Consider the following 14,447-nt stretch of genomic DNA (forward strand, 5'->3'; position numbering starts at 1 on the left):
AACAGTCTTGCAAACCATGGCTTAACATTACAAACCAATACCTATACATGTTGAAAGTAATATGCTTCGTAAAGGCTAAAATCTATAGCGAAATTTGGTCAGAGGTACGAAGAAGGGATAATACACAGTGTGAGAGAGCGAAGCAGCCCTCTGCTGCTATGAAGACACAAGCGTCGCTGTCCACACAGGGTGGTGCTGAAGCAACATTGCAACACTACAGAGTTACAAATAAATCACAGGCACTAACGCTCAGTTCGAAATAGGCTACATCTCTAAAAACACAGCACACATACAAAACGAACCTAAAACTTTTTATAGGTTACTAAAACAATACGTAATCCTTGATTTACTGCTATAAAATAGAGTAGAGAGAGAAACCCATCTACTGAGATACCGATAAAAAAGAGTGAGGAACCCGGGTAAAACAGTTGAGAAAAAGTTATACAAACAAACTTATTGTAAAGATGTACTGCAACAAAATGAGCTACTTTATTTAAACTCCAAGAAACTCACCTCTAGTGGAGAGTCTGGTTCATCCAGGATGTGCTGTTCACTCTGCATCCGCTGCATCGTCCCTGTAGAACTGGGGTCCATTATCAGTACGTTCTGACTACAGGGTCTGACGAACTTACAGTCACTCTTTCTGGAGTCAGTCGTCCTGCACACCTCGTAATTGTACACGTGCTGTAGAGTTCCTGTCCCCAAAGTGTCTGCGTAACGCGGTGGATAATACGGAATAACCGGGAGACTGGAATGATAGAGGACGCGAGACTGTCTCCATCTGTATATTTTTACTGATATAATAACCACTAAACATGTGATGAACAGAAATGAGACAACAGCCAAAGCCAAGGCTAAGTAAAAAGTCAGGTTGTCATTGTAGTCCTTGTCGTGCGTAAAGTCAGTGAACTCCGAGAGCACTTCGGGGAAGCTGTCCGCCACCGCTACGTTAACATTGACTGTAGCTGAACGAGAGGGCTGCCCGTTGTCCTCCACTACAACAGTGAGCATTTGTTTCACAACATCTTTATCAGTGACTTGGCGTATAGTTCTTATTTCTCCATTCTGTAAGCCTACTTCAAACAGCGCCCTGTCTGTCGCTTTCTGCAGTTTATACGAGAGCCAGGCATTCTGTCCAGAGTCGACATCAACAGCCACCACTTTAGTGACAAGATAGCCCACATCTGCAGAACGAGGCACCATTTCAGCCACCAGAGAGCTGCTCGTCTGGACTGGGTACAGAACCTGAGGCGTGTTGTCGTTCTGGTCAAGGATGCTGATTTTGACTGTGGCATTGCTGCTGAGAGGCGGGGAGCCTCCATCTTGAGCTTTAATATAAATCTCAAATGATTTAGTTTGCTCATAATCGAAGGAGCGCACTGCTTGGATGGAACCTGTCTCCGCATTAACAGAGATGTAGGACGATATCGGATTCCCATTAAATTGAGAATCTATGAGCACGTAGGACATGCGTGCGTTCTGACCCCAATCTGAGTCGTGAGCCTTCACAGAAAACACTGACACCGCCGGAACGTTGTTTTCCACCACAGTGGCAGAGTATAAACTCTGCTCAAAAACGGGCGCATTGTCATTAACGTCTGAGATTCTCAGTGTGATGGTTTTACTGGCCGACAGGGGCTGGATACCCTCATCTACGGCGGTGAATGTAATGTTATATACGGCATTACGCTCTCTGTCCAAAACACCATCTGTCACAAGGGTGTAATAGCTCTTTAGAGACGACTGGATGGCAAACGGGATCTTGGTATTTATCGAACATTCTACCTTTCCGTTTTTACCAGAATCGATGTCTTTGACATTTATTATAGCCACGGTTGTGCCACTGATCGAATCTTCAGATATTGGATTCGAGAATGACGTTAGTGTAATCAAGGGGACGTTGTCATTCACATCAATAACGTCAATAATGACTTTTGTGGAGTCCATTTGTCCTCCTTGGTCTTTAGCCTGTAAACCGAGTTCATATTGCTTATTCTTTTCATAATCAATTTGGCCAGTTACTGTTATTTTGCCTGTATTCTCATCTAAAGAAAATAATTCTGCGACGTCGGGAGGTACACGAGCAAAATGGTAAGTGACATGACCGTATGGCCCCTCATCTGCGTCAGTGGCACTTACAGTAGTCACTACAGTGCCTGTGGCTGCATTTTCGGTTACAGACGCTTTAAAAATCGAATGCATAAAAATGGGGCCATTATCATTGGCATCAAGCACAGTTATGTGTATTTGAAGTGCTCCAGATCTCTGCGGGTCCCCGCCGTCTACAGCAATCAATGTGAGAAGCAGTTTATCCCTTTTCTCTCGGTCTAAAGGCGCAAACAGATACATCTCCACATATTTGCTGCCATCGGGACCAGTCTGGATTTTAATGCTGAAATGATCAGTAGGGTGCAAGGTGTAGCCTTGCAGTGTATTGATACCGACATCTGGGTCTGTCGCACTCTCCTGTAATATCCTCGTACCCGGCAGAGTAGACTCTGAGATTTCTATTTGAATTTCTTTTTCAGTAAAGAAGGGCGAGTTGTCGTTAACATCTAGTATTTCCACCACAATGCTAAGCAGCTGCATAGGATTCATCATAATCATCTCGAAGCTCAAGCTGCAGGGCGATGTCTGTCCGCATAGCTGCTCCCTGTCTATCCTCTCTCCTACGACCAGTGTCCCTTTGTCTACATCCAACCTAATATACTCGCTGCTATCGCCGCTAACAATGCGAGCGCCACCCGATTTCATTCGTTTAGCGTTCATTCCTAAATCCTCCGCAACATTTCCAACAAACGAGCCCTTTCTCATCTCCTCTGGGATAGAATAACGAATCTGCCCGTGAATAATCTGGGCGAGGAAAACAAGAATAAAGGCCTGTACTTGCCGTTTAAGCGAGCGTCCATTTCTGGCAGAACCCGTGGACTCAAACCAAAGCATCGAATTCCACATGGTAAAATGTCAAATAAGACGACACAAGCTATATTCAAATTCGATTAAACACATCTGGTCACTGTTGAAACTCTAAGCTAGAATCCATCAATGTAATAGCTCGTGTAAACAAAAAAAGGATAGTGAAAAAAGAGCGCATTCGTGCTGAGCCCTCACTCTCTGACACTGAGGGAATATGGGAGGTACTGAGGAGGGTACAGCAGTGTTCACATCGGTTCAAGTATGATTTTAAGACCAACAGCGGCCCGCAGAGTCCAATATGAAAATAGTTGGTCACTCAATATAACGACGTGAGAAACGCATGCAATCATATTCTCTAAGTTATCAACGCCAAATGTACTTCAAGTACTACAAACAACGAAACAGTTATTTGAAGGAGAAAGACCACAACGGGATAGATGATGTAAAAGGCAAACATCACTTTACGAATTATCCTTCGAACCATGATTAATTACCTGGTTCAAAACACAAAACACCAGGAGCACAATGTCAGCATAAGACCCTTCACCCATACCGCCAGAGGACGTTATGTGACATTTCAACATTCTCTGATGTTTTACTATGAAACTTTGGACATATTGATGAGATGTATTTCAATGCAAGTTGCTATAATTTAACCTCATTAAACTCACCTCTAGTGGAGAGTCTGGTTCATCCAGGATGTTATTTTCACTCTGCATCCGCTGCATCGTCCCTGTAGAACTGGGGTCCATTATCAGTACGTTCTGACTACAGGGTCTGACGAACTTACAGTCACTCTTTCTGGAGTCAGTCGTCCTGCACACCTCGTAATTGTACACGTGCTGTAGAGTTCCTGTCCCCAAAGTATCTGCGTAACGCGGTGGATAATACGGAATAACCGGGAGATTGGAATGATAGAGGACGCGAGATTGTCTCCATCTGTATATTTTCACTGATATAATAACCACTAAACATGTGATGAACAGAAATGAGACTACAGCCAAAGCCAAGACTAAGTAAAAAGTCAGGTTGTCATTGTACTCCTTGTCGTGAGTAAAGTCAGTGAACTCCGAGAGCACTTCAGGGAAGCTGTCTGCCACTGCCACGTTAACATTGACTGTAGCTGAACGAGAGGGCTGCCCGTTATCCTCCACTACAACAGTGAGCCTTTGTTTCACAGCATCTTTATCATTGACTTGGCGAATAGTTCTTATTTCTCCATTCTGTAAGCCCACTTCAAACAGCGCCTTGTCTGTCGCTTTCTGCAGTTTATACGAGAGCCAGGCATTCTGTCCAGAGTCCACATCAACAGCCACCACTTTAGTGACAAGATATCCCACATCTGCTGAACGAGGCACCATTTCAGCCACCAGAGAGCTGCTAGTCTGGACTGGGTACAGAACCTGAGGCGCGTTGTCGTTCTGGTCCTGGACTAATATTCTAACAGCGACCACTGAACTGAGAGGTGGAGACCCTCCATCACGGGCAGTGACGTTGAATTGAAACGACTTGATTTGTTCATAATCGAATGACCTAACAGCATGGATGGCGCCATTTTCTGAATTTACTGAGACAACAGAGGAAGCAGTCACCCCGTTAACTTGTTTATCATCGAGAAAGTAGGAGACGCGGGCATTTTGACCCCAGTCAGCGTCACTCGCTCTCACTGAGAATATAGAAAACCCTGGCGAATTGTTTTCCTGAATAGACTTACTATATACAGGTTGATCAAACTTGGGTGGGTTATCATTCACATCTGATACTTTAACAGTTATGTTCTTATTGCTGGAGAGAGGCGGAGTCCCTTCATCTGAAACTGTAATGGTGACGTTGTACTCAGACACGGTTTCTCTATCCAATGTGCTATCAGTGACTATTGTATAATAATCCGTTAACGATGACTCTATTTTGAACGGAAAATCTGCGTTAATATAGCACTGGACAACACCGTTAATTTCAGAGTCTGCATCTTCGACATTAATTACAGCTACAGTGGTTCCAGGGGGAGAGTCCTCAGGAATCGAGTTTGAAAATGACATAAGCTGTATTGTTGGAACGTTGTCATTTTCATCAGTAATTTGAATAACAACCTTGCACGTATCAGAGAGGCTACCACTATCTTTTGCCAAAACATTTAATTGATAATATTTTGTCTTTTCAAAATCCAGTCTTCCTACCACTTTAATCTCTCCAGTTTCCACGTTGAGCTCGAACAGCTCCTTCGCCTCTTTAGCAACATGAGCGATGGAGAAAGTGACCTCTCCATTCACCCCTTGGTCTGCATCGTCTGCGCTAACGGTAGTTACAAACGTACCAACAGGGGAATTCTCATTCACATTAGCTTTGTAAACGGGCAGGCCACAAACTGGTGCGTTGTCATTCACATCCATGACAGTAATATCGATGCGGACAGTGCCAGATCTCTGAGGCTCCCCGCCATCAGTCGCAGTCAGCACCAGCGAAAGCGTCTCCTGTTTCTCCCTATCTAACGGGTTTTGCAGGATCATCTCGACGTATTTAACTCCATCTGGTTGGCTGTGTACCTCTAATTTAAAATGATCTGTCGGTTTTAGTGAATAATTCTGTATACCGTTGACCCCAACGTCAAGGTCGACGGCGCTCTCAATAGAAAATCGTGCCCCAGACACGGCAGATTCACTGATTTCCAATTTGATTTCATCCTTGGGAAAGGATGGTGTGTTATCGTTAATGTCACGAACCTCTACTGTAACTCGATATAACTGAATGGGGTTTTCTATGATAAGCTCAAAGCTGAAGCTACAAGGCGTAGTCTGTCCGCAGAGCTCCTCTCGGTCGATTCTCTCTTTAACAACGAGAAGCCCTTTGTCTCGGTTCAGAAAAACATACTGTCGCGCTCCTTTTGTTATAATGCGAGCTTTACCGGACACTAGTCTCTTCACCTCCAAACCCAAATCTCTACCAATGTTTCCAACGATCGACCCCTCTGACTGCTCCTCTGGTATGGAATATCGTGCCTGCCCAGTTACAGAATCTAGGGCGCTCAGACAAAGAATGTAAAACAGTACTTGCCACCCGCCTCTGCGCCCTGTCGTACACCAATCACCCATTCCACCGAATAAAAACAGATTACCCGTATATTTACTGTTTTTGGTTGTATAATATCGATCATCAGCACATCCAGAAATGATAAAAAATTATAATCGACTGTATTTCCCAGGGAAACGAAATAAAATAATCCGCGAGGACATTAATACCAAGAGCTCTCCGTCCGTTTGAGAAGGTCTCTGTGTGCGTCGATCAGTAACAGAGAATATAGGATGGGCCACTGCGCCACCCAGAGAGATAAATAACCTGTAGAGACTATCATTGATCAACAGCGGCACTCAGAGTCCGAACACGGCAAACGCACTATAGAAACGATGCTACAGTATCCAAATGTATTACACAAAACGTCAACCAATAATCAATGACGCACAGCGCAAGACAGCTAAGATGTTAATGTAAAACCGAGCATTGACAACTACAGCATTTACAATGTGCTTTAGGAAAAATAGAACTCACAATAGCTACAAAATAGAATTTAAAAACAATGTATAAACTAATCGAATATATTTTAGAATGTGTCAGGCTACTATAAACATAAGCACCAACCAACAACAACGGTCTAAGACTTCAACACCAGGGAAGTGGACAGCGACAGTGCGTATGTTGCACATGTAATCTTCCCAATTAATATGTGATATTTCCTCTCAGGAACTAATCATCAATGCAATAGTGTTTTACCTACAACCTAAAAGTTTGAGAACTGTATACTGTTTAGCCTAATCATTTTAACGCATGAAGTAGGCCTAAATCACATACAATTACACTCGTTCAGAAGTCAACAGTTAAACGGAAGCAATGCATACACTGTAGTGAGCGGAACAGTCCTATGCTCGCTATCAAGACAAAACAGACGCTGTCCACATTGAGGTCGTGCTAAAAAAGCCGGACAACCGCAAACCGTTCGTTCTATCACTTAGCTTTTACACACTGAAATTATTTTATGGAAAATCAGCAGGCATACTACACAAAAGCAAAGCAGACCAAAAAAAAAAAAATCTGACTTCGTTACAAAAATATATATACATAACCTTTGATTTACCAAAAATAAGAGAGATAATGAGAAAAGGAGCCTTGATTCTCCAGAAAAAAACAGCTGAAAAAATAACGTTTTTTTTTAAACTGCAAGACAATGACTTTGCTACAACAAACTCACCTCTAGTGGAGAGTCTGGTTCATCCAGGATGTTCTGTTCACTCTGCATCCGCTGCATCGTCCCTGTAGAACTGGGGTCCATTATCAGTACGTTCTGACTGCAGGGTCTGACGAACTTACAGTCACTCTTTCTGGAATCAGTCGTCCTGCACACCTCGTAATTGTACACGTGCTGTAGAGTTCCTGTCCCCAAAGTGTCTGCGTAACGCGGTGGATAATACGGAATAACCGGGAGATTGGAATGATAGAGAACGCGAGACTGTCTCCATCGGTATATTTTCACTGATATAATAACCACTAAACATGTGATGAACAGAAATGAGACGACAGCCAAAGCCAAGACTAAATAAAAAGTCAGGTTGTCATTGTACTCCTTGTCGTGCGTAAAGTCAGTGAACTCCGAGAGCACTTCAGGAAAGCTGTCCGCCACAGCCACGTTAACATTGACTGTAGCTGAATGAGATGGCTGCCCGTTGTCCTCCACTACAACAGTGAGCCTTTGTTTCACAGCATCTTTATCAGTGACTTGGCGTATAGTTCTTATTTCTCCATTCTGTAAGCCCACTTCAAACAGCGCCCTGTCTGTCGCTTTCTGCAGTTTATACGAGAGCCAGGCATTCTGTCCAGAGTCCACATCAACAGCCACCACTTTAGTGACAAGATAGCCCACTTCTGCTGAACGAGGCACCAATTCAGCCACCAGAGAGCTGCTAGTCTGGACTGGGTACAGAACCTGAGGCGAGTTGTCGTTCTGGTCCTGGACTAATATTCTAACAGCGACCACTGAACTGAGAGGTGGAGACCCTCCATCACGGGCAGTGACGTTGAATTGAAACGACTTGATTTGTTCATAATCGAATGACCTAACAGCATGGATTGCACCATTTTCTGAATTTACTGAGACAACAGAGGAAGCAGTCACCCCGTTTACTTGTTTATCATCGAGAAAGTAGGAGACGCGGGCATTTTGACCCCAGTCAGCGTCACTCGCTCTCACTGAGAATATAGAAAACCCTGGCGAATTGTTTTCCTGAATAGACTTACTATATACAGGTTGATCAAACTTGGGTGGGTTATCATTCACATCTGATACTTTAACAGTTATGTTCTTATTGCTGGAGAGAGGCGGAGTCCCTTCATCTGAAACTGTAATGGTGACGTTGTACTCAGACACGGTTTCTCTATCCAATGTGCTATCAGTGACTATTGTATAATAATCCGTTAACGATGACTCTATTTTGAACGGAATATCTGCGTTAATATAGCAAAGAACGACACCGTTGCCGTCTGAGTCTGCGTCTTCAACATTAATAACAGCTACAGTGGTACCAGGGGGAGAGTCCTCGGGAATCGAGTTAGTATGTGACATGAGTTGTATTGTGGGGACATTATCGTTCTCATCAATAATTTGAATGACAACTTTACACGTATCAGTAAACCCTCCGTGGTCGCTCGCCTGAACATTTAACTGATAATTTCTAGATTTTTCAAAATCCAGTTTTCCGACCACTTTAATCTCTCCAGTTTCCACGTTGAGCTCGAACAGCTCCTTCGCCTCTTTAGCAACATGAGCGATGGAGAAAGTGACCTCTCCATTCACCCCTTGGTCTGCATCGTCTGCGCTAACGGTGGTTATCAAAGTCCCTTTTGGGGAGCTCTCCTTAACGTCTGTTTTATAAACGGGTTGACCACATACTGGCGCATTATCATTGGCATCCAGCACGGTAATAAGGATGCGGACAGTTCCAGTCCTCTGAGGCTCGCCTCCGTCAGTAGCAATAAGCATCAGAGACAGAGACTCATGTTCCTCTCTGTCTAGGGGGGTTTGCAAAACCATCTCAATGTATTTACCACCATCGGCTTGGCTGTGTACCTCTAATTTGAAATGATCTGTCGGTCTTAGAGAATAATTCTGTATACTGTTAACACCAACGTCAGGGTCAACGGCGCTCTCCAGAGAAAAGCGCGCCCCGGACACGGCAGATTCACTGATTTTGAAATGTATTTCATCCTTTGGAAAGGATGGTGTGTTATCGTTAATGTCACGAACCTCTACTGTAACTCGATATAACTGAATGGGGTTTTCTATGATAAGCTCAAAGCTGAAGCTACAAGGCGTAGTCTGTCCGCAGAGCTCCTCTCGGTCGATTCTCTCTTTAACAACGAGGAGCCCTTTGTCTCGGTTCAGATCTACATACTGTCGTGCTCCTTTTGTTATAATGCGAGCTTTACCGGACACTAGTCTCTTCACCTCCAAACCCAAATCTCTACCAATGTTTCCAACGATCGACCCCTCTGACTGCTCCTCTGGTATGGAATATCGTGCCTGCCCAGTTACAGAATCTAGGGCGCTCAGACAAAGAATGTAAAACAGTACTTGCCACCGGCCTCTGCCGTCAGTCGACCTCCAGTTACCCATTCCACTGAATAAAATCAGATCACCCCAATATTTCCTTCTTTTGATTATATAATATCGATCATCAGTACATTCACGCAAAAATAGACAAAAGCAACAATATTTCCCAGAGAAATAAATGAAAATAATCCGTGAGGACGTTTATACGAAGAGCTCTGTGTGCGTCGATCAGTAAGAGCGAATATAGGATGGGCTACTGCACCACCCAGAGACAGAATTGACGTGTAGAGGCCGTCACCGATCAACAGCGGCACTCAGAGTCCAAACACCGCAAACGCTCTGCAGAAACTACACAATCCACGTTTCACATGCACCAAAACGTCAACCTGCATTCAATAACGCAAGTTACGATGTCATAGAAAAAAACAAGCATTGAAAACTGAATTATTTATTGTGCTTCGGGAAGAAAACAAATGTATATAGACAACTACACAGGAAGACCGAAATAAGGACATGTATAACTAACTATAACTAACACCGAAGAGCAACGTCTGAGGGTTCAGCACCAGGACGGTGGATAGAGACAGATCGCTTGAGTGTTATGGAAATACAGTGCGTATATTTCCACATGCCATTTCCCACATACATTTGTGTTTTACCAACTACCCAAAAGCTTGAAAAAGCTGTATGCTGTTCAGCCTAAGGTCTACTTCACAGATAAATAACACTTGTTCAGCAGCCAGTGATTGAAAATAGGAAATGCATGCAAGGTATGAGTGAGCGGAGCTCCTATACTGACGAAATATGTGCTGTCCACACATTTTGTATTTCTGAAATAGCCTGACAACGTCACGTTGTATCAATTAGCTGACCTACAACTATTGTTTTTGTTGCTAAAAAATGTACAATATTTCATACACCAAAAAAAAAGAAAAAAAAGAGAGAGATGCTGAGAAAAACGAGCACCGAAGCTCCGGAAATGGCAACAATTAATTTGCTTCAATAAACTCACCTCTAGTGGAGAGTCTGGTTCATCCAGGATGTTATTTTCACTCTGCATCTGCTGCATCGTCCCTGTAGAACTGGGGTCCATTATCAGTACGTTCTGACTACAGGGTCTGACGAACTTACAGTCTCTCTTTCTGGAGTCAGTCGTCCTGCACACCTCGTAATTGTACACGTGCTGTAGAGTTCCTGTCCCCAAAGTGTCTGCGTAACGCGGTGGATAATACGGAATAACCGGGAGACTGGAATGATAGAGGACGCGAGATTGTCTCCATCTGTATATTTTCACTGATATAATAACCAATAAACAACTGATGAACAGAAATGAAACTACAGCTAAAGCCAAGACTAAGTAAAAAGTCAGGTTGTCATTGTACTCCTTGTCGTGCGTAAAGTCAGTGAACTCCGAGAGCACTTCAGGGAAGCTGTCCGCCACCGCCACGTTAACATTGACTGTAGCTGAACGAGAGGGCTGCCCGTTGTCCTCCACTACAACAGTGAGCCTTTGTTTCATAGCATCTTTATCAGTGACTTGGCGTATAGTTCTTATTTCTCCATTCTGTAAGCCCACTTCAAACAGCGCCCTGTCTGTCGCTTTCTGCAGTTTATACGAGAGCCAGGCATTCTGTCCAGAGTCCACATCAACAGCCACCACTTTAGTGACAAGATAGCCCACATCTGCTGAACGAGGCACCATTTCAGCCACCAGAGAGCTGCTAGTCTGTACTGGGTACAGAACCTGAGGCGCGTTGTCGTTCTGATCTTTAACATATATCAGAACAGTTGTATTACTGCTAAGCGGTGGCGAGCCTCCGTCTTGAGCTTTGACGTGTATTTTGAACTCCTTAACCTGTTCATAATCCAGTGAGCGCACTGAATGAATTACACCGTTCTCAGAGTTAATTGAGAAATAGGTGGAGACTGGGTTTCCGTTTAGCTCACTGTCAATTAGATAGTAAGATATAAGTGCGTTTTGACCCCTATCTGGATCCGTCGCTTGAATAGCAACCACTGAAACGCGGGGAGAATTGTTTTCCATAACGTACGCGCTATACACATTTTTACTAAAAGCTGGTGCGTTGTCATTAACATCAGTGATGTCTAAAACGACAGTGTTCATGCTTGATAACGGAGGTAAACCTTCATCGGTGGCAATGAGGGTAATGTTGTAGCTAGAAACTTTCTCCCGGTCTAAGCCCTTCTCAGTTACCAATGTGTAGTAGTTTCTAAGAGACGTCTTTATCTTAAAAGGGATATTTTCGTTGATGTTTAAACGCACCTGTCCGTTTTTACCAGAGTCTACATCCTGGACACTTATCAATGCCACAACTGTACCAGGGATAGCATCTTCTGCGATTTTACCCGAAAACGATGTCATGGTTATGATCGGAGTGTTGTCATTCACGTCTAGGATATCAATAATTAATTTACTCACACTTGTCAGACCCCATGGGTCTTTAGCTTGAATGTGTATCTCGTAATTCTGAACAGTTTCGTAATCTATGGCACCAGTTACTTTTATCTCCCCGGTATAGGGGTCTATATTGAACAAGGGCGGGGTACCCTCTTCCATATGTGTGAAGGAATACGTCACATTTCCGTTATACCCTTGATCTGCATCGATGGCACTTACTTTTGCTACAGCTGTGCCTCCCAGCGAGTGTTCTATAACAGTGGCTTTGTACAAAGACTCAGTAAATATAGGTGCATTGTCGTTTGCGTCTAGAACAGTAATATGTATCTTAACGTTTCCAGTTCTCTGTGGGTCCCCACCATCGACTGCAGTTAGTATCAGGGAGTGTTCGCTCTGTTTTTCACGGTCAAGTCCAGACTGCAACACCATCTCTGCGTATTTACTGCCGTCGGCTCGACTATGCTGTTTGATAACAAAATGATCAGTTGGTTTTAGAGAATAGCTGTGAAGGGAGTTGATACCTACGTCAGGGTCCGCGGCACTGTCTAGCAAGAACACGGTCCCTATAGGTGCAGATTCACTGATTTCTAAATTAAGTTCTTTCTTCGAAAACGCTGGGGCATGGTCGTTTATGTCTTGAATTTCGATAGTAATCGAAAATAATTCAAGCGGATTTTCTAAGACAATCTCTAGACTGAAACTACACGGAGATTTCTGACCGCACAGTTTCTCCCTGTCAATCTTTTCTTTCACAACCAAATGTCCTTTGTTCGGATTCAGCTCTACATATTGGTTATTACCGTCTATAACTAACTGCGCCCGACCTGAAATAAGTCTCTTTATGTCCAAACCAAGGTCTTTCGCCACATCTCCTACAAACAAGCCCTTTCTCATCTCCTCTGGTATAGAATATCGAATCTGTCCATTCACCGCACTCAGTACGCAGACAAGCAAAATGGAGACTCGCACTTGCCATCTCAAACCCCAGCCTGCGCTCTTCAAAGCCTCTCCTGCGCCCGTTCTCCCAAAAATATCCATAACGTTACCCAAAACTGGCAAATATGATGCAATCCAAAAGTCCTATGCAACAAAAATGCCAACGTTTGAGATATATTTGTCTCAATAAGATATTGTTGCTTTTACTCCGTTAAAATGCCTTCGATGGCGTTGTGCGCAATGATCCTCGCTTGGTCTTGTCACTGACGTATGTTACTTTGTAACAGCAGTTATATGCGTCTGAGCTGAGATAGGTCTCTTGGACAACAGCACCACTCAGAGTGAGTGTGCAAAACGACCGAGTCTGGTACGAGATACCAGACTCGGTCTCAGGGATGGCTAACTCCGGAGATTCAGTGAGTGACCGTTTTGGCCACCCGAAGTTTTTTTTAATGTTAAAGTAGTTTAATGATTTTATTTTTGGGTCAAAGAAGACTGTAAAATCACAGCGAAAAAAAAGTTGAACTTAGGAAATCTGTTCCCAAGTAAACCCATGAATTAAACAAATAGACACAAGCTATGTGGTCGTGTCTCAATGTAATCAAGGTATGACATTATTGTTATTTTCAAACACAATCTCTTTTTTGGGCTTAGTTCTGGTCAATTTGAAGTATACAAATTATTATATTCCGGACCCCGACTATTAACTCTGACAAAAATGGAAGTGTATTGATGTCAATTCAGGGCTCATCTGTGAAAGAGACCATGGTCTCAGTTTGACTCCCTGTTAAATTAAAGGCAAAATTATTAATATTTTTTAAACGTCACAGGCCTATGAACCCTCTATTTAAATCTTTGGCCAATGCTGTTTCATACATCATGAAACAGAAGTGTCTGGTGTAGGGAGCCACATCTTAGGGTTTTAAACATCAGGGTTGTGTGAAAGGATAGAAAGGTGCACACAGCACTGTCTAATGGGACTCTAATGGGATCTGTCAGATCATTTTCTGTTTCCTGTTTTTTTAATAAAATGGACTTGTTAGTAAAACAGCATGCTTATGAATTGTGCTGTCAAGTGGGTCAGAGATTCCATGTGAGTGTGCCCATGACATGGTAAATGCTGGTTTGATACTAAACAACCACCACTGGAGGGCAACAAGCAACCATAGTATAGACTACTGATGTCTATTACACTCACAGTGTATTTAGGAACAGAGAAAACCCAGCAAAACACAGGTTCCCTTCTAACATAGCAAAGTCATTGTGCAGACAGTTTCTGAACACTGCATTACAAAATTACAGTGAGCACACACAACCCACTCTATTCATCTCCCTCCCTCCCTCCCTCCCTCCCTCCCTCCACACAAATCTGTTATATAATTTTATTTTATTTTATTAGGATCTCTTTAAGTCCTCATTTGGACTCATCTTCCAAGAGTCCTTAAACATTAAAATACAATTTATAATATGAGCACAATTTCACATATGACACACTATTACAAACATACATAATATACTAAAATATTGACCAGATAAATAACAGTCTAAAAATAGATATGGATTCTTCATCTACCATAGTCC

At 43.2% G+C, this 14,447-nt stretch overlaps 3 protein-coding genes across 3 annotated transcripts; all 3 read right to left on the reverse strand.

The window, feature by feature from the left end:
* Positions 1 to 489: 489 nt before the first annotated feature.
* On the reverse strand, positions 490 to 3,385 carry LOC110504892 (protocadherin gamma-A5-like). Its single transcript, XM_036970076.1, has one exon. The coding sequence runs from the start codon at positions 2,953 to 2,955 to the stop codon at positions 490 to 492; it is 2,466 nt and encodes an 821-aa protein (XP_036825971.1). The 5' UTR covers positions 2,956 to 3,385.
* A 3,756-nt stretch (positions 3,386 to 7,141) lies between these two features.
* LOC110504878 (protocadherin beta-16-like) lies at positions 7,142 to 9,738 on the reverse strand. Its single transcript, XM_021583736.2, has one exon. The coding sequence runs from the start codon at positions 9,572 to 9,574 to the stop codon at positions 7,142 to 7,144; it is 2,433 nt and encodes an 810-aa protein (XP_021439411.2). The 5' UTR covers positions 9,575 to 9,738.
* An 87-nt stretch (positions 9,739 to 9,825) lies between these two features.
* LOC110504422 (protocadherin beta-16-like) lies at positions 9,826 to 13,162 on the reverse strand. The gene is made up of 2 exons (XM_036970077.1): positions 10,524 to 13,162; positions 9,826 to 9,897 (listed from the first exon to the last, which is right to left on the reverse strand). Exons 1-2 carry the CDS (start codon positions 12,966 to 12,968, stop codon positions 9,826 to 9,828), a joined length of 2,517 nt encoding a protein of 838 aa, XP_036825972.1. The 5' UTR covers positions 12,969 to 13,162.
* Between the last annotated feature and the right edge of the window lie 1,285 nt (positions 13,163 to 14,447).

The sequence above is a fragment of the Oncorhynchus mykiss genome, chromosome 31 (genome assembly GCF_013265735.2).
Source record: "Oncorhynchus mykiss isolate Arlee chromosome 31, USDA_OmykA_1.1, whole genome shotgun sequence".
Taxonomy (NCBI): domain Eukaryota; kingdom Metazoa; phylum Chordata; class Actinopteri; order Salmoniformes; family Salmonidae; genus Oncorhynchus; species Oncorhynchus mykiss.